At 54.3% G+C, this 13,097-nt stretch overlaps 4 protein-coding genes across 4 annotated transcripts; 3 read left to right on the top strand and 1 right to left on the bottom strand.

Annotated features, from left to right (window-relative positions):
- The first annotated feature begins 752 nt into the window (after positions 1 to 752).
- Positions 753 to 3,275, top strand: V8C40DRAFT_255646 (uncharacterized protein). Its single transcript, XM_083218095.1, has 6 exons — positions 753 to 1,525; positions 1,595 to 1,709; positions 1,795 to 2,126; positions 2,197 to 2,539; positions 2,622 to 2,828; positions 2,884 to 3,275. Exons 1-6 carry the CDS (start codon positions 860 to 862, stop codon positions 3,039 to 3,041), a joined length of 1,821 nt encoding a protein of 606 aa, XP_083069063.1. The 5' UTR covers positions 753 to 859; the 3' UTR covers positions 3,042 to 3,275.
- V8C40DRAFT_111097 (Ppx/GppA phosphatase family-domain-containing protein) lies at positions 3,150 to 5,336 on the bottom strand. The gene is made up of 4 exons (XM_083210792.1): positions 5,257 to 5,336; positions 5,030 to 5,170; positions 3,505 to 4,974; positions 3,150 to 3,442 (listed from the first exon to the last, which is right to left on the bottom strand). Exons 2-4 carry the CDS (start codon positions 5,131 to 5,133, stop codon positions 3,259 to 3,261), a joined length of 1,758 nt encoding a protein of 585 aa, XP_083069062.1. The 5' UTR covers positions 5,134 to 5,170; positions 5,257 to 5,336; the 3' UTR covers positions 3,150 to 3,258.
- Positions 5,337 to 8,753: 3,417 nt separating this feature from the next.
- On the top strand, positions 8,754 to 9,405 carry V8C40DRAFT_110985 (uncharacterized protein). The gene has a single exon (XM_083210790.1). It carries the CDS (start codon positions 8,909 to 8,911, stop codon positions 9,356 to 9,358), a length of 450 nt encoding a protein of 149 aa, XP_083069061.1. The 5' UTR covers positions 8,754 to 8,908; the 3' UTR covers positions 9,359 to 9,405.
- Positions 9,406 to 10,496: 1,091 nt separating this feature from the next.
- On the top strand, positions 10,497 to 12,945 carry V8C40DRAFT_110970 (uncharacterized protein). Its single transcript, XM_083210789.1, has one exon. It carries the CDS (start codon positions 10,789 to 10,791, stop codon positions 12,844 to 12,846), a length of 2,058 nt encoding a protein of 685 aa, XP_083069060.1. The 5' UTR covers positions 10,497 to 10,788; the 3' UTR covers positions 12,847 to 12,945.
- Positions 12,946 to 13,097: the final 152 nt, after the last annotated feature.

The raw sequence follows: 13,097 nt of genomic DNA, 5'->3' as shown, positions 1-13,097 counted from the left end.
ATTCATCATCATGTTGGACGTGTCACTCATCAGCGCCCGGAAGCGTTTCATGTCAACTCTATTCAACAGGGCCACCGATTGAGCGGGCTCTTCCACCCCACGGACAGCCTGCTGGACTTGTCCCCATCGCGCGAGAAACAGAGTTTATCAGGGGAGGAAAAGAGCTTGGAAACTCCCCAATTGGTGCCCGCAGTCATAAATCAGACAGCTGAGTAGCTGGAATTCCCATAGGACAAGATTCCGGCGGTTTTTCATTGCCATCAAGTTCGCCCTACCGTCGTCTCCCCCGCGATCCAAATTCGAGGAGGACCATCTGGCCACGCCTCGCCAATCCGCCCATTCAACCCGCCCCTGCGCTCTCACAGGCCATCCAAGCACTCTGCTGGACACAACAGGCCACATCCGGGCCAAAATGAGTTTATTCGGCTTTGCCCTCTCCATGGATTCGCAGTATCGTCCCATTGGAGACGTCCGGAGAGTCTCGCGGGGAGTCACCTGACATTCGCGCTAATGGCCCAAGTCCTGGTCGGTGGTCAAAATCGGTGAAAGACAAGGCTATTATTGGTCAGAAGAGAGGGGGTCCACAGGCGGATTGACCAATCAAGTCCCCAGCTTCCACCGAGAATGCACATCCGATGGTGGTGTAAGTCGCAGGACGAACCCAGAGTCCCCTTGGATGCCAAATCTATAATTCTCTTGTGTCAGGCAGAGTTCCTGAAGCAGACAAATCTTACACAAAAGACCTGGGACATTGGGCATCTTCACCTTATCGTCCATCTGACAGGAAGCCACCTGCTTCAATTCGTCCTGGTAGCTAGGCAAGGTCCCACTGCATCCCGTGACTTACACGGATATCAACATGGATTTCCCTCGGGACATGACCCGGATGGAACTTGAAAACCCCCGTCTCTCCCCTTCCCCGGAGCTAGAGGAGCTCTTCCACCAGGTCTTCGACTGGCAAGCGTACTCCGGGGACGCTAAGACATCTGATCCTTCTTCCCATCACCATCTCCGCAAGCAATCCCTTAGCAGGATCATCACCGACATCCCATCCTTCATTAGAGACCTTACTCTTGAGTCCGATAGGGATTTCTTCGACATGCCTTCGTACTCGTCTGACGATGGACTCACGTCTGACTACTCGGCCGGTCAGACCCCTCCGGACCTGGTCCAGGGCGGTGGCAGCACCTCACCCTCTGACCACTCGGGGTCATCTCCCTTCCTAGAGCCACTAGACGATGGCCACTACCACCCGGAGGCTTCCCTCAGGGAGGTTCAAGCTCAGGATGATGAGTGGACCTACCCTCAGACCGACCCTTCCAAGGGCATGGTCCAAGGTTACCCCCATCACCTGCAAGGCCTAGAAGATCGCCTCAGAAGGGCCGTCGACCAGTCCTCAAAGCTGAAGCGTCGACGATCTGGCAATGACCTAGAGAAGAGGCAACGGCAGTTGGTTGACCCCGGCCAGACGGCAGACGTCCGCAAGAGTGGAGCCTGCCTGCCATGCCGTGTGTCTAAGACCCGAGTAAGAAGTCACTGTACCTCCCAGGTCCCCCAATTGAATGACAGGAAAGCTGAGATTATCCTCTTCCAGTGCCATGATAGTGGAGTCTGCCCAACGTGCAGGAAGGCGTTCCCAGACCATTCTCACCTGGCCTGCACTCGCGCCACACCATCCACGTTTTGGCCCGTAATGGGCAAGATCCCCGGTATGTGGCGCACGGCACAATGCAAATTGTGCATCATTTGAGCAAGCCGTTGGTTCAGGGTACTGACAGTGCATTTTTTGTGTAGATGTTTGGTCCACCAATCCCAAGGATGAGGAGCAACTTTGCTCCGGCCCGCGGTTTTACACCGGAAAGCCCCGAGAGATCTCGGTCTTCTTTACCCCAGACACCAGCCTGCCGGCTCTGCGCGCCACGGTCCAGGCCTACCGGTCGCAGGGGGGCTCCGAGGAGACGGGCAGCCTGACAAAGGCCGACTTCCCTCGAGACTGCGTTCCGAGCCACCAGCTTCTGCAGGGATGGGTTGAGAACCAGATCCAGACAGAGCAAAAGTCCGACTTTCAGCAAGCAGTCCAGAGCTTCGTGTTTGCATACTCGCAAGAGGGCTGGGGACTTCCCAAGGTATGACCCAATGAAAAAAAAAAAAAGACCCTTTGTGACCTGTCATCACCGAGCTAACCGTATCTCGCAGCATGACCTTGTCAACAAAGTCCACAGAATGAACTGCTTCTTCCGCATTTGGAAAGCAAGATCGTTCTGGTGCTTGGATCCAACCAACAAGCTCACCACTCTCCCACTGTCTGTCCAGGCTCAGCTGAGGAACATTGCCCGACGAGCCATTTACTCACTGGAGCATGACATTCTCAAGGAGATGGACGAGTGCATTGCGCAGCAACTCCCAACAAAGACGCAGGATAGAATCGCCATCTGGGCGAGTATGTGGCTGCTCATCCTCATGTACCGAGAGCTCCTGCAGGGTTTCAAGACCCATATCGGCCGCCTTGCGAGCAGCAAGAGCGAATCTGCTCAGAACAGTAAGTAGCCCCAAAGCAGGATAAAGAAGAGAGATGAAGCAAATGAAATGAGCCTGAGCACGAGTACTAACAAACTTGCTAGTTGCCATCCAGGGACAGATCTATAAGCGTCTTGCAGACAGCTTCTTCCCGCTCTTGGTGGTGTTTTACCACTACCAATTCCGAACAAAGAAAAGCCTAGAGCTGTCACTGGACTGGCTCAAGTCTCCCACTTACCCTGCTGCGGCATGCCATAGCAGAGCAATCCGCGAGGCTGCCCAGCACCTTCTCGACGCTCGCAAAGACCACTGTAAGTTTCTGCTCGATGCCATGTCATTGTGAAATCATGCTAACATCTATATCAGATCAGAAACTGCAGTCTTCAAAGAGCGAGATTGATCAACTGCTGTGCGTCTTCGTGGTGAACCACGAGCTGAAGAAGATGAACGCCAGGAAGCGCCCTTCCAAGGCTAAGTCCTCAAAGCACGCAGTTGAGGACGACTGTGATGATGATGCCGAGTAAATGTTTTACTCTTTCTAAAAACATGCTTCATGAGTTACGACTTGATGACAACCAAGAATGCAAATGGAACGAATGACTAGGAAATGAAAAAAAATTGGCGTCACTGCTTTGGTGTTTGGGGGAGGGTTTACGGGTTCATGTTTTTTCTTTTGTTTGTTTTGTTTGTCTTGATTTTGCTCACCTGGACAAAAATTGAAAATTAGACAGTTTGAATGAATCATGATTGAATGACTATTTGTGTTGAAATCGTCTTGGTCGCCTTTGCATTGACTTTAGCCGCAGAGTTGACATGGTCGATGAGATCCTCCTTGTTGATACGTCTGGCAACTTCGCTAGCTAAGCCAATCTTCAACGAAACTTTGTCCTTCTTGCCCTCTCTGTGTTCGACGCGTGACTCGAAGCTGTGTACGGTTAGACTTTTGGTCATGTAAAACTCAATGCAGGTTTGGGTTTGAAACTTTACCTGATAGCGTCGATTACTTGGCCCGCTTGCTTCGGCATGACGGGGAAGATGGTGGCTAGGACACTTGCGACGGCACCAAGATACTGGGCCCAGAAAGAAGAATCGACACCCCTGTCATCAAGTATGCCCTGTAGGCCTTTGTGTAGTTGGGCATCAAGAGGCCCGAGGTTGCCTCCCCATCTCGCGGCGACGCCAAGACCAAGGAGCGCGCGGACAAGATGAGTCAGGCCCGGGCAGTCAGTGTCACGAGAGACGGCATCGTGGACGGCAAAAGCAGTATTGGAGTCTGCGTCATGGCCGTGGCGGTGCCAGATCTCTCTAATGAAGAGCATGCCCGCACCGGTATTGAAGATGGTGGGGAGGCGGGCGTGGGCGAAGTCCGACGGAAGAGATTCTGATAGTTTTCCCAGAATGGCTTCGAAAACTTCTTTTTCACCATCTCGTACATTGGCCAGGACATCAAGAGGGTTACTCTCTCTAATTTCTTGGGGAAGCTTCATCATCAAAGCGCCTTGTCGATTGGACCCTCCGCAGAAGGTGACCCAGCCAAGGTATGGAACAGCTTCGATGAAAGCCTCGACGACGGTGACAATGGCAGGGAACTGCTGTCTGCGCCGTTTGGACAAGCCAAAGATCTTACCATCGTAGTTTTGGTTCATGTGCAGCATTCTGGTTGTCTCCTTGAACCGCGAGCCACAAACAGCATAGGTGTTGGATGAGGAGATGGGGTAGGGGCTGATAGGGTCGTCATGCATCAGCATGCTGCCGTAGCCGCGGAATCCGCCACCGCACATGTAAACATCGACGAGAACCTCTTCTCCTGTCTCATTTGCAGCCTTGATGGCTTGTAGAGCGGGAAACTTGGAGCATAGTTCGGCGTATAAGTTCCGGAAGCCATCCCTTAGGTTAGCCGTCTCGGCAGCGCGCACATGCTCGGGGTTCTCTTGTAGCACACGCATTAGCTTTGCGGCACCATAAGGCAGGCTCCCTCCGGCACGAGCTGCCTCTATTTCGTAGTCTTGAGTGCTAGTGTCCACCCAAGTCATCTGCACGCTTCCGCCCCCAAGGTCAAGGAAAAGAGCACCGCCAGGAACACCCGCGAGGCCACTCCTCGATCCCATGACGGCACCAAGTAGTGTCTCGACGGGAGGATCAAGGATGGAAACACTCAGTCCTCCAGTGGCCTTTGCGATAGCATCTAGCATCTCAGGGGCGTTGACGGCCCGCCGCATGGCCTCAGTAGCCAGCATCATGATATGTTGGGGAGGGACATCGTGAGAGACGGCAAGATGGTGAAAGCGTGCTATGGCAGAAGACACCGATTCTATGATTGCGGTAGGGAAAACAGGCCCGGAAGGGGACGGTGTCAGGGCATCAAACAGCGAGATGGCCTCTCTTGCAGAGTAGACCGGGGTGAGAAGACGAGCACGGGGAGGTGCCAGGGAAGTGATGCTGAAGCGAATGCCATTGCTAGTGTCATTGTCAGTGCCAGCAGTTCAACCAGAAGAGCTCCCAGGCGACTGACCTGCCCATGTCAACGACGGCGTACAGGTGGTTCTGCTCGTCTGGCCGCCATTGGGGGAGCTTCTGGGACAGATTGTCCAGCGTCACGGTGTTGGCGGCTGGCATGATGTAATGGCGTCCGCCTTGTTTTCGTAGTCTGAATCTGATGGCGTCCTCTCCGTCAGCCAGTCGGTCAGGAGAAAAAAAAGATAACAAAAAAATCAAATTACATCGAATCACAATACGTACAGGTGGCAATACGAGCGCTAGCCTCTTGATACCTGTCACAAACCGACAGCGATGCACGATCTGGGTCGATCGGTCTGAGGCCCGAATGCGACGGGATTTTGGGTTGGCAAATGTTGGTTGGAAAAAAATCCATGCTGGCGTGGGGTTTCAGTGGATAGTAGCGGACGGATCCGAATCTCCGACGCCTGGAACGGGTACCTAGCGGAAGGGCACGCGAGACGGGCCTAGGGAGATCTCGAATCTGGAGCTTCGAAACGCTAAGTCGACGGCTAGAGTTCTTGGGTTTGCAAGAGGATGAGAAACGAAGTTTTCTGGCAAGCTCTTTTTTTGCAAAGTCGGGGGAGAGGCATAGATGCCCAACAAGACCCCCACCATATATGTATTCGCAGCAAAGCTCATGCACTTCATCTGACATCTGGCGAATAACCCACAGCCCTCGCAGCCTCGACCAATCGATGCCGCCATTCACCTTGTACACAGAGGCATACGTGGAACAGCGTCGTCCTGTCCATGCTGCCGCCCTACATATACCTTACATATACTCGCAGTGCCTAGTACGAGTCGAGTATCTCGTAATTTCGTGATGCTGCTTCTGCCCGTTGCTCCATTCTCCCATTCCTACCTCCTGTGCATGCGCACATACTCGTACATACATACATTATCCCCTTCCCTACATCTGCTTGCTTGCTGGTTTGTTTGTCTCTGACTCTGACTCTGGCCGTGGCCTTTCCCCAGTGTAAAAGCATGGCCTTGACTCACGCCTGTCCGTCTGCCGCAATATGACGAATAACTGTGGAGCGGCATCTGCGAGGTTGTCACCGGGCGGACGCGGCTGACCTCGTTCCGACGAGACTGATTGGTACGAGGCCACCACCAAAAGACGAGGATGGGGAGGACGAGCAGCCCCCTTTGAGCTTGACAGACAGGTCCGATGTGAGTTGGATGCACATGTCGGTCGATGGCATCATCTAGGATTAGTGTGCTCAATTCCCCCAGCAGCGTGCATAATCGCAGTGCATCGTGTCTGAGGCTGGCTCGTACAATTCATCTCCCATATTGTGTACGTGTAATCGGTAAGTGTACGTGTACGTGCATGCTGTCTTGGTAGGGAGAGCTTGTCAGCAACTGCAATACCATGACTCTCAGGCACAAAGCACGAGTAGTATAATAGAGGGCTTGAGACACGTACCACGCATGCCTACATATCGGCCAAGCACATGTATGGGGCTTCTCAGCACCTGTAGGAACTTGTTGTAAACCACCTCGTCTGCACCTGTAGCAGCAACAGCAAGTTGCTATTCGCCCGGCTCCGTGGCCCTAGATGCCGCCTGCGCTGAGGTTACATGAGACAAATGCACTCGGGAGTTGTTATTCGAAAGTGGGAATGAGCAAGCACTCTTCCCCATCTGTGGAAATGGGTCGATTCGAAAAGAGCGTTTTCAGCCCTGGAGACACAGGCCGTGTGTAGTCTCGAGTCCTGCCAATGACACGGATCCTATTCCCCCACATTGCCGGAAAGCAAAGCCGCCTCGCAAAGGTGGTGTCGCTTGGAGTCTGCTGTACAAGTCCTCGGAAGGCATGCACAAGTTGGGTATGTGCGTTGTTCGCGCCCACTTGTCCATACCTACATATGCGTGCTGATGACCCCTCAACGGCAGCATCAGCGCGCACGCTGCAACCAAACCGGTGAGGAGGAGCAGAATATGCGAAGGAGTAGGGTAGGCCAAGGTTCAAGTTGATTATCTTGATAAAGGATGGATCATCTTCGGTTGGACATGGTAATTCCTGGTAGTGCTAGTGGTATATAAGAAAACAAAGAATAGATAGGCAGCTCATTAGGCGGCTTATGAAAGAACTGGCATGGTTGTTGACTTTCCGCTTTGAGAAGAGGGTGATGGGCAATATGGCGCGCTGTTTTCTCGCCCAACCCGGCCGTACTCGGGAGGTGACTCTTGTCGACTGCTGCCCAAGGTCCAAAGGTACCAAGATGGCGTGTGTCTGTCTACTCATACATCTACTGGCAAAAATATGAACAGAACTGGGAGCCAGCAATGCTCAAATAATAAAAGAATAGTTCCTGGATAATAGCCTAGTGCTCCTGGTTCATCACATCACAGTAGTTGGATCATTTGCTGTGACTCCGACGCGGCTTGTTCTCTTCAAGCTCTTTTCCGGTTTATCACAGGCACTTTGTTTCCGTATTCCCGTACCATGGAGGCAAGGCCCCTCATTAGCCTATCCGAAGCCGCTCTTTTCAACGTATCAGGGAGGGCACCTTGTCACTGCCCAATGGCTCGCCACATGTCTGGCACGGCCTCATTGGAGCATCGGGAGCTCGACGTGCGTGCTTCTGACTGGCAGCGATATGCTCCAATCATGGGTGGGCCGGCCGTACCCGCAGTGGTCTCTCACTCACTTCCATTGTACTGTATCGTACATGGTCGATATTCGCCGAAGCTCTTGCATGGCGGCTGCGACTCTAATGTGAGGATCCCGAGCTCCCGTCTTAAAGTAAACGTTAATTTCCAGTGTCAATGTCAATGTCAGTGTCAGTAGTGATAGTCAATGTCAATGACAACAGCAGTTCTTATCAGTCAATCATATCCTTGGCCGCATCATCAATCGACGACATCAGTCGACTTGATCCCGTCCAATCAGCATTTGTGTTGTGCACCCATTGGCTATCGGCCGAATGCCATCCCCTCGCTTGCTCGCTTAACTGATAGCAAAGCCCCGCTTTTATGATGCACATATTTTCCCCTCAGACGCGTTTAGACGCGTTCTTTTCGCGAAATTGCACTTTAGCGCGCTGAGCCCAGAATTTTTCAAGCTCATGTCCTCGCACAGAGCACAGCCCATGGGCCATTCTGCAACGACAAGTGATCAATCGCAAAGCTGTCGTGGCTGCCATGTCATGGGTGAGAAAAAAGACTGTCATTTTTCTCAATTTGCCCCCTTCTTTTCATAGATACGGGCGCAGCAACTTGTACATCTGCGCTGGCAATGGGAAGCAAGGCTGCATGCCTGCTTGTGTGGTCTTACAAGCGCCTCCTGTCTCAACAGCCGCGTGGTCTCGTACATGGAAACAGCATTGCCAAGGCGTGCACACGTGGGATGAGTGCTGAGATGAAAAAAACATTAGTCCAAGTTGCAAGTAAATCAGCAGACCAGATATAGTTGTAGAATTCCTTTCACAGTGCGGCCGTGTCCCGGACTCTGTGCTTCAATATCCACTTCCAGGACCCTCGAGACGAAAGTTCTAGCCCCCGTACGGAGCAATCCGCGCACTTTATCTTCTCCTGCTTTTCCCCCGATGCCGGTAAGGCTTCCGAGCCGTGCCATTGCTAGACTTCTGCGGTCCTACTAGCAATCTTCTCCCGACCTGCTAGAGCGAGGGAAGGGAGGGGCTGCAGAAACAGACGCAAGAGGCTTCGGAAGGGAAAATCTTGGTCCTTTTCCAGCTGGTCAAGCTTTTTGGTGGCATCCAACTTTTTGGCAGCCAAGCTCCACCCGCTCGACTTTCATAGACCTCTCGCCGCACTGTCTGCAGTGTGTGACCAACCAAGATCAGCTCCATGCGGGCGTGTGTGCGAGTGCTCGCCAGGACGGTGATAGTGACAGCGGACGAGCCCTAGTAGAAGCAAGCCGTCAAATGTCCCACCCCTGGCAGAACACACATGACACGAATGAGGAGGCACCGTGGCCGGCTTCAAGACGCTTCAAGACAAGACGAGCCGTCCCCTTTTGCGCTAGACCTGACTTGTCGCTCTCACGCCATGAAGGAGAGCGAGAGGGAATATGCCACATGGGCCATCTGGTACGCTGGCACCTCTTGAGGAGCGTTGTCGAGGATGTGAGCGGTGGGAATAGCACGTTCAAGTGCAAAGTAGTAGCACTAGGAATTAGCTCAGGTCTTTGGATGTCCGTACCCGTAATTGGTGCTCGTTTACAAACCCAAGGGGTAATGGGCGTGGTCCTTGGGACTCATGGTTGTGGTCGACATATCGTCAATGTGCCATGCCCTTGTACTGTAGATCTGGAATCGTACCATTTCCTTTGTTTCTTTCCGTACATTGAAACATCTGTATCATTGTACGAGTAGCATTGTAGTCTATCCTCCGTGCTCCGGGATTTGAGTCGGCCTCGCCGTTTAACCGCATGGTTCAATGCGTCGAACGATGAGACAGAACCAGCAAAGACAAGCATCTCGACCGTGTACACACCAACCTGTCAATTGATCCTTCAATTTCAGGGTCAATCAGGGTCTCTTCGCCTCCTAATCCCCCTCGAGGCCCTGATTGCTCTCCTTACCAGTGCCCGGCGCAAGAGACTGGAGCCGACGGTGGCATCGCATCCGTTGGGCCCAGAAATCGCCGGTACGACTTTCGGGGGGCGTGCGTCTGAATCGCCATACAAGTACATGTACCCTGGTGGACGAAGTCGAGGGTTCGAGTTTTTAGCTCAGTTGAGATGTATCGCACGCAGCAGCGCCAGTACCTGTACACACTGTACCGGAGACCGAAGTTGCGGGCTGCAAGTACCGGTACCGCAGACGACGCTTAGAAGACGCTCAGAGGGCCCGCGCCACCCGCAGCTTGGCTCCAGCAGGGCCCGCCTCCGCTGGACGGAGGGCTCGCAGTGGCTGTTTTTGGCTCTGGGCTGCCCTGTCCGTGGCCCGTCTAGCGGCCCCGTTAGTGGCCTGCGCTGGCTGATGCGCTCTGCTTGCGCCTGCACTCCCCACTGCCCTACATACAAACCCAGCACCACCCTGTCGCCCGCTTCTCTCCCCCGTTTCTTCTCCATTCCAGTCACTTTGCGCCGTTGCCTCTGAGCCCGCGATCCCACCCGTGGGGAGAGGCTGAGTCTGTGATTGCGAACAGCTGCATCGCTCTCGCCAGCTGCTGGACCGCCAGCCTTTGCGCCTCAGATCGCCCGTGGACGACTTGAAAGATTCCTTGGATCCGGAACCCCCTTGCCTCGCTTCACCGCACCCGCCAGAGCCAGGACAGAACCATTACCCACACCGCGGCGACCAGGGAAAAAGGGACCCAAAGCCCAATCTCGCGCGCTTCCTCAGTCGCGACGACGTTCGCATCAGTTACATGAGTGTTTAAGACTGCTCGACGAAGCTCTTCCTGCCGGACCCGCGCCGCTCTCTCGGGCGCATCCGCAATCAAGGCGCATCCGCTCGTGGACGCTTCAGACAAAACAACAATTGCTGCGCTTTTTCGCCCAACGTATATTTTCGACGCTGTCTGGTCGCGCGACGCCCGTTGCGCAGGATAATCAAAGGAGGAACAAGAGAAGCAGAAGGACAGAAATAGAAAGAAAACATTGGACAAAACAAAACAAACCATAACATAACAAACCAAAGCGGGACTTGCCAGAGGCGCCATTCCGACCTTTTCAAGACATCACAATCACGCTTCGCACCATTATTGACTCAGTTGGCGCGGCATCGTACATTTAGCGCTGCCTCTCCTCCCTTTCCAACGCTCTCCGTGCTCGCATACCTCGACGCCAACTGCCGCAATGCCTCCCTTGCAATCTCTCATGGCGCCTAGGACACGGGGGTCTCGCAAGGCTGCTCGAGGTCCTAAAACCCCAGAGCCCTTCGCGACGACTGACATTCGACCCCCTTCTCCTCCGCGACCGCGATTTCGACTTAGGCGACGTGCTCCCTCGTCCAACCTCAAGGCTCCCACCCAGCAATTCCTCGCGTCCGTCGCGACAGCAGACGTACCCATTCCAAGCATCGAAGAGCCTTGTCTCCTCGACGAAGACATGGTGGATACGCTCAGCACCAGCTTCCCTCAATTCAACCCTTATCACTTATTCCCCGACGATGGCGACTTGCATCGCGGAAGAACCTCTTCACCCCCCAAGACTCCCGCTCCTCACTCCGTTCCCTCGCTATCGCCAAAGAGATTTCCCAATTGGTCGCTCGACCAGGCCTACAGCAGCCTTGAGTCGAGCCCAGAATGCGACAGTCGGCCGTCCACGGCGCAGTCGACGCAGACAGCCAGCTCGCTCTTTAGCCGCTATTCACTGAATTCAGACAACCTGAGTCAGTACAGCATTGATGCCGACGACGACGTCGACCTGCTCGGTCCCTCGTCAATTGAAGACGGTAGCAAAACCATCAAACCCGTTCGCGCTCCCGCCGCGTCCACCAGGCGCTCGCGCAAAGCTCCGTGGACCAGGTCAATGAGCCAACACCTCTGGTCCGTGTACATGACCTATCTACAAGATCCCCACGTCACTCCGTTTCACGTTGCCAAGAGCGGCATTCCTCCTCAGGGAGTATGTATGCGCGTCGCCAGGGAAGCAAAGCGGAGTTGGAAGGGCCCCAAGTCGAAGTCTAAGCAGACCGATCACAGCGGAAGCGCGACGCCTACCGTTGAAGCTGCGCCGACGTCTTACGTGCAGTGGCCGCACAGCTGCGCAGCAACTCGCGCTCATCTGCGAGAGCTCTGCAAAGCCAGCGCGACCAGTGCTGCACGCAATCAACACTACATGGGCCGCAATCCTACGCCTTTCGGCAGGACAGCCAATCGCGTCTGGAACCGCCGAATGGCACCAAGCCGTTCCCAGTCCGCCTTCTCTGGAAATGACATGGCCCTGTCCCTGGCGGTCAGCACATGCGAATCAATGCAGCCTCATGGACCGCTGGCCCAGCTTACCGGATCTCAAGATCAGCATCAGCCATCCATGGAGCTTTTCGCACCGCCGCCATTGATAGAAGCCGCTGCCCCTGTGTCAGGCTCGGGAGCTGCCGGCGCGGACATTACCCGGCTGGGCTCCCCTTTCGTCGCTAGAAGCTACGGTCCCAGCGCTTCCAATTCGCTTGCAGACAGCTTCGGTATGAGCCTGGAGCCACAGGGACCAATAAGCAGTTCTGTGGGGACTCGAAGGCGTAGCCTGGGCTCGCCGGCTCGACTCAGCAACAACGGCCGGGGCAGCAATCAGAAGCGCAGATCCAAGCAGTCTGCTGCCGTCGAACCCAGGAGGAAGCGTCCTAGTCTCGGCTCGGACTTTTGGGTTGATCCATCCAACAATGGGGCTTCGACTCAAGCCACGCCCTCGGCCGAGTTCAGCTCCACCGCCTCGACCCAACGGGATGCACTTTTCATTCCCCGGACCAACTTGCAGGAGCTCTTTGAAGCATCTCATCCTCGTGCCGCCTCCCCGCCCCCATCATCTTCCCCTTCTGGAGAGACTGAGAAACCCGCCGCGGCCACAATTGCACCCCAAGGAGCTTCAGGTCTAAGTCCAAGCCTAGGTCCAAGCCTAGGTCCGAGCCTGGGCCCGACCCTCGCTCCTCCTCTCGCCGACGCACCCCTCAGACTCGGTTCTCCATTCTCTGCTGCCAAGGCAAGCTTCTCCTTCCCAGGCCGGCGATCAAACAGCATCTCCGCCATCGACTTTAGTATCATTCGCAGGCCATTTGCCACTGTTCAGCAGCCCATCGAGTCCGAAAGCACGTCCCCAAAGTCATCTTTACGAAGCCGCCTCGCATACATCGACGAGCGACTCAAGGATTTCCGCCGCCGCGACCACCCTCGCCGGCGGTCACAATCGCCTGTCTAATAACGTTGCTTCGTTTCCTGGTTTCCTGTCCTCTCACGTAGGAGATGATCATACCTTTGCTGCTCTCCAATTCTTCGAAAAATGAAGAACCTTCTTTGCGTTTCACGATACTCCCGATGCTACATCCACGACTAATATACGAATTGCATCTTAAGCCTTTCTGCTTAAGACGACACCGCATGTCCATCTAGACGGCAATGAATTTGCTTTTTGTTTTTTTTTTCTCGGAACAGCATACGCCTCCGTCTCTC

Source organism: Trichoderma camerunense, assembly GCF_050948025.1.
Source record: "Trichoderma camerunense strain CBS 138272 chromosome Unknown V8C40scaffold_20, whole genome shotgun sequence".
Taxonomy (NCBI): Eukaryota; Fungi; Ascomycota; class Sordariomycetes; order Hypocreales; family Hypocreaceae; genus Trichoderma; species Trichoderma camerunense.
The sequence above is the reverse complement of the archived record's forward strand: the minus strand, read 5'-3'. Positions and strand labels throughout refer to the sequence as shown.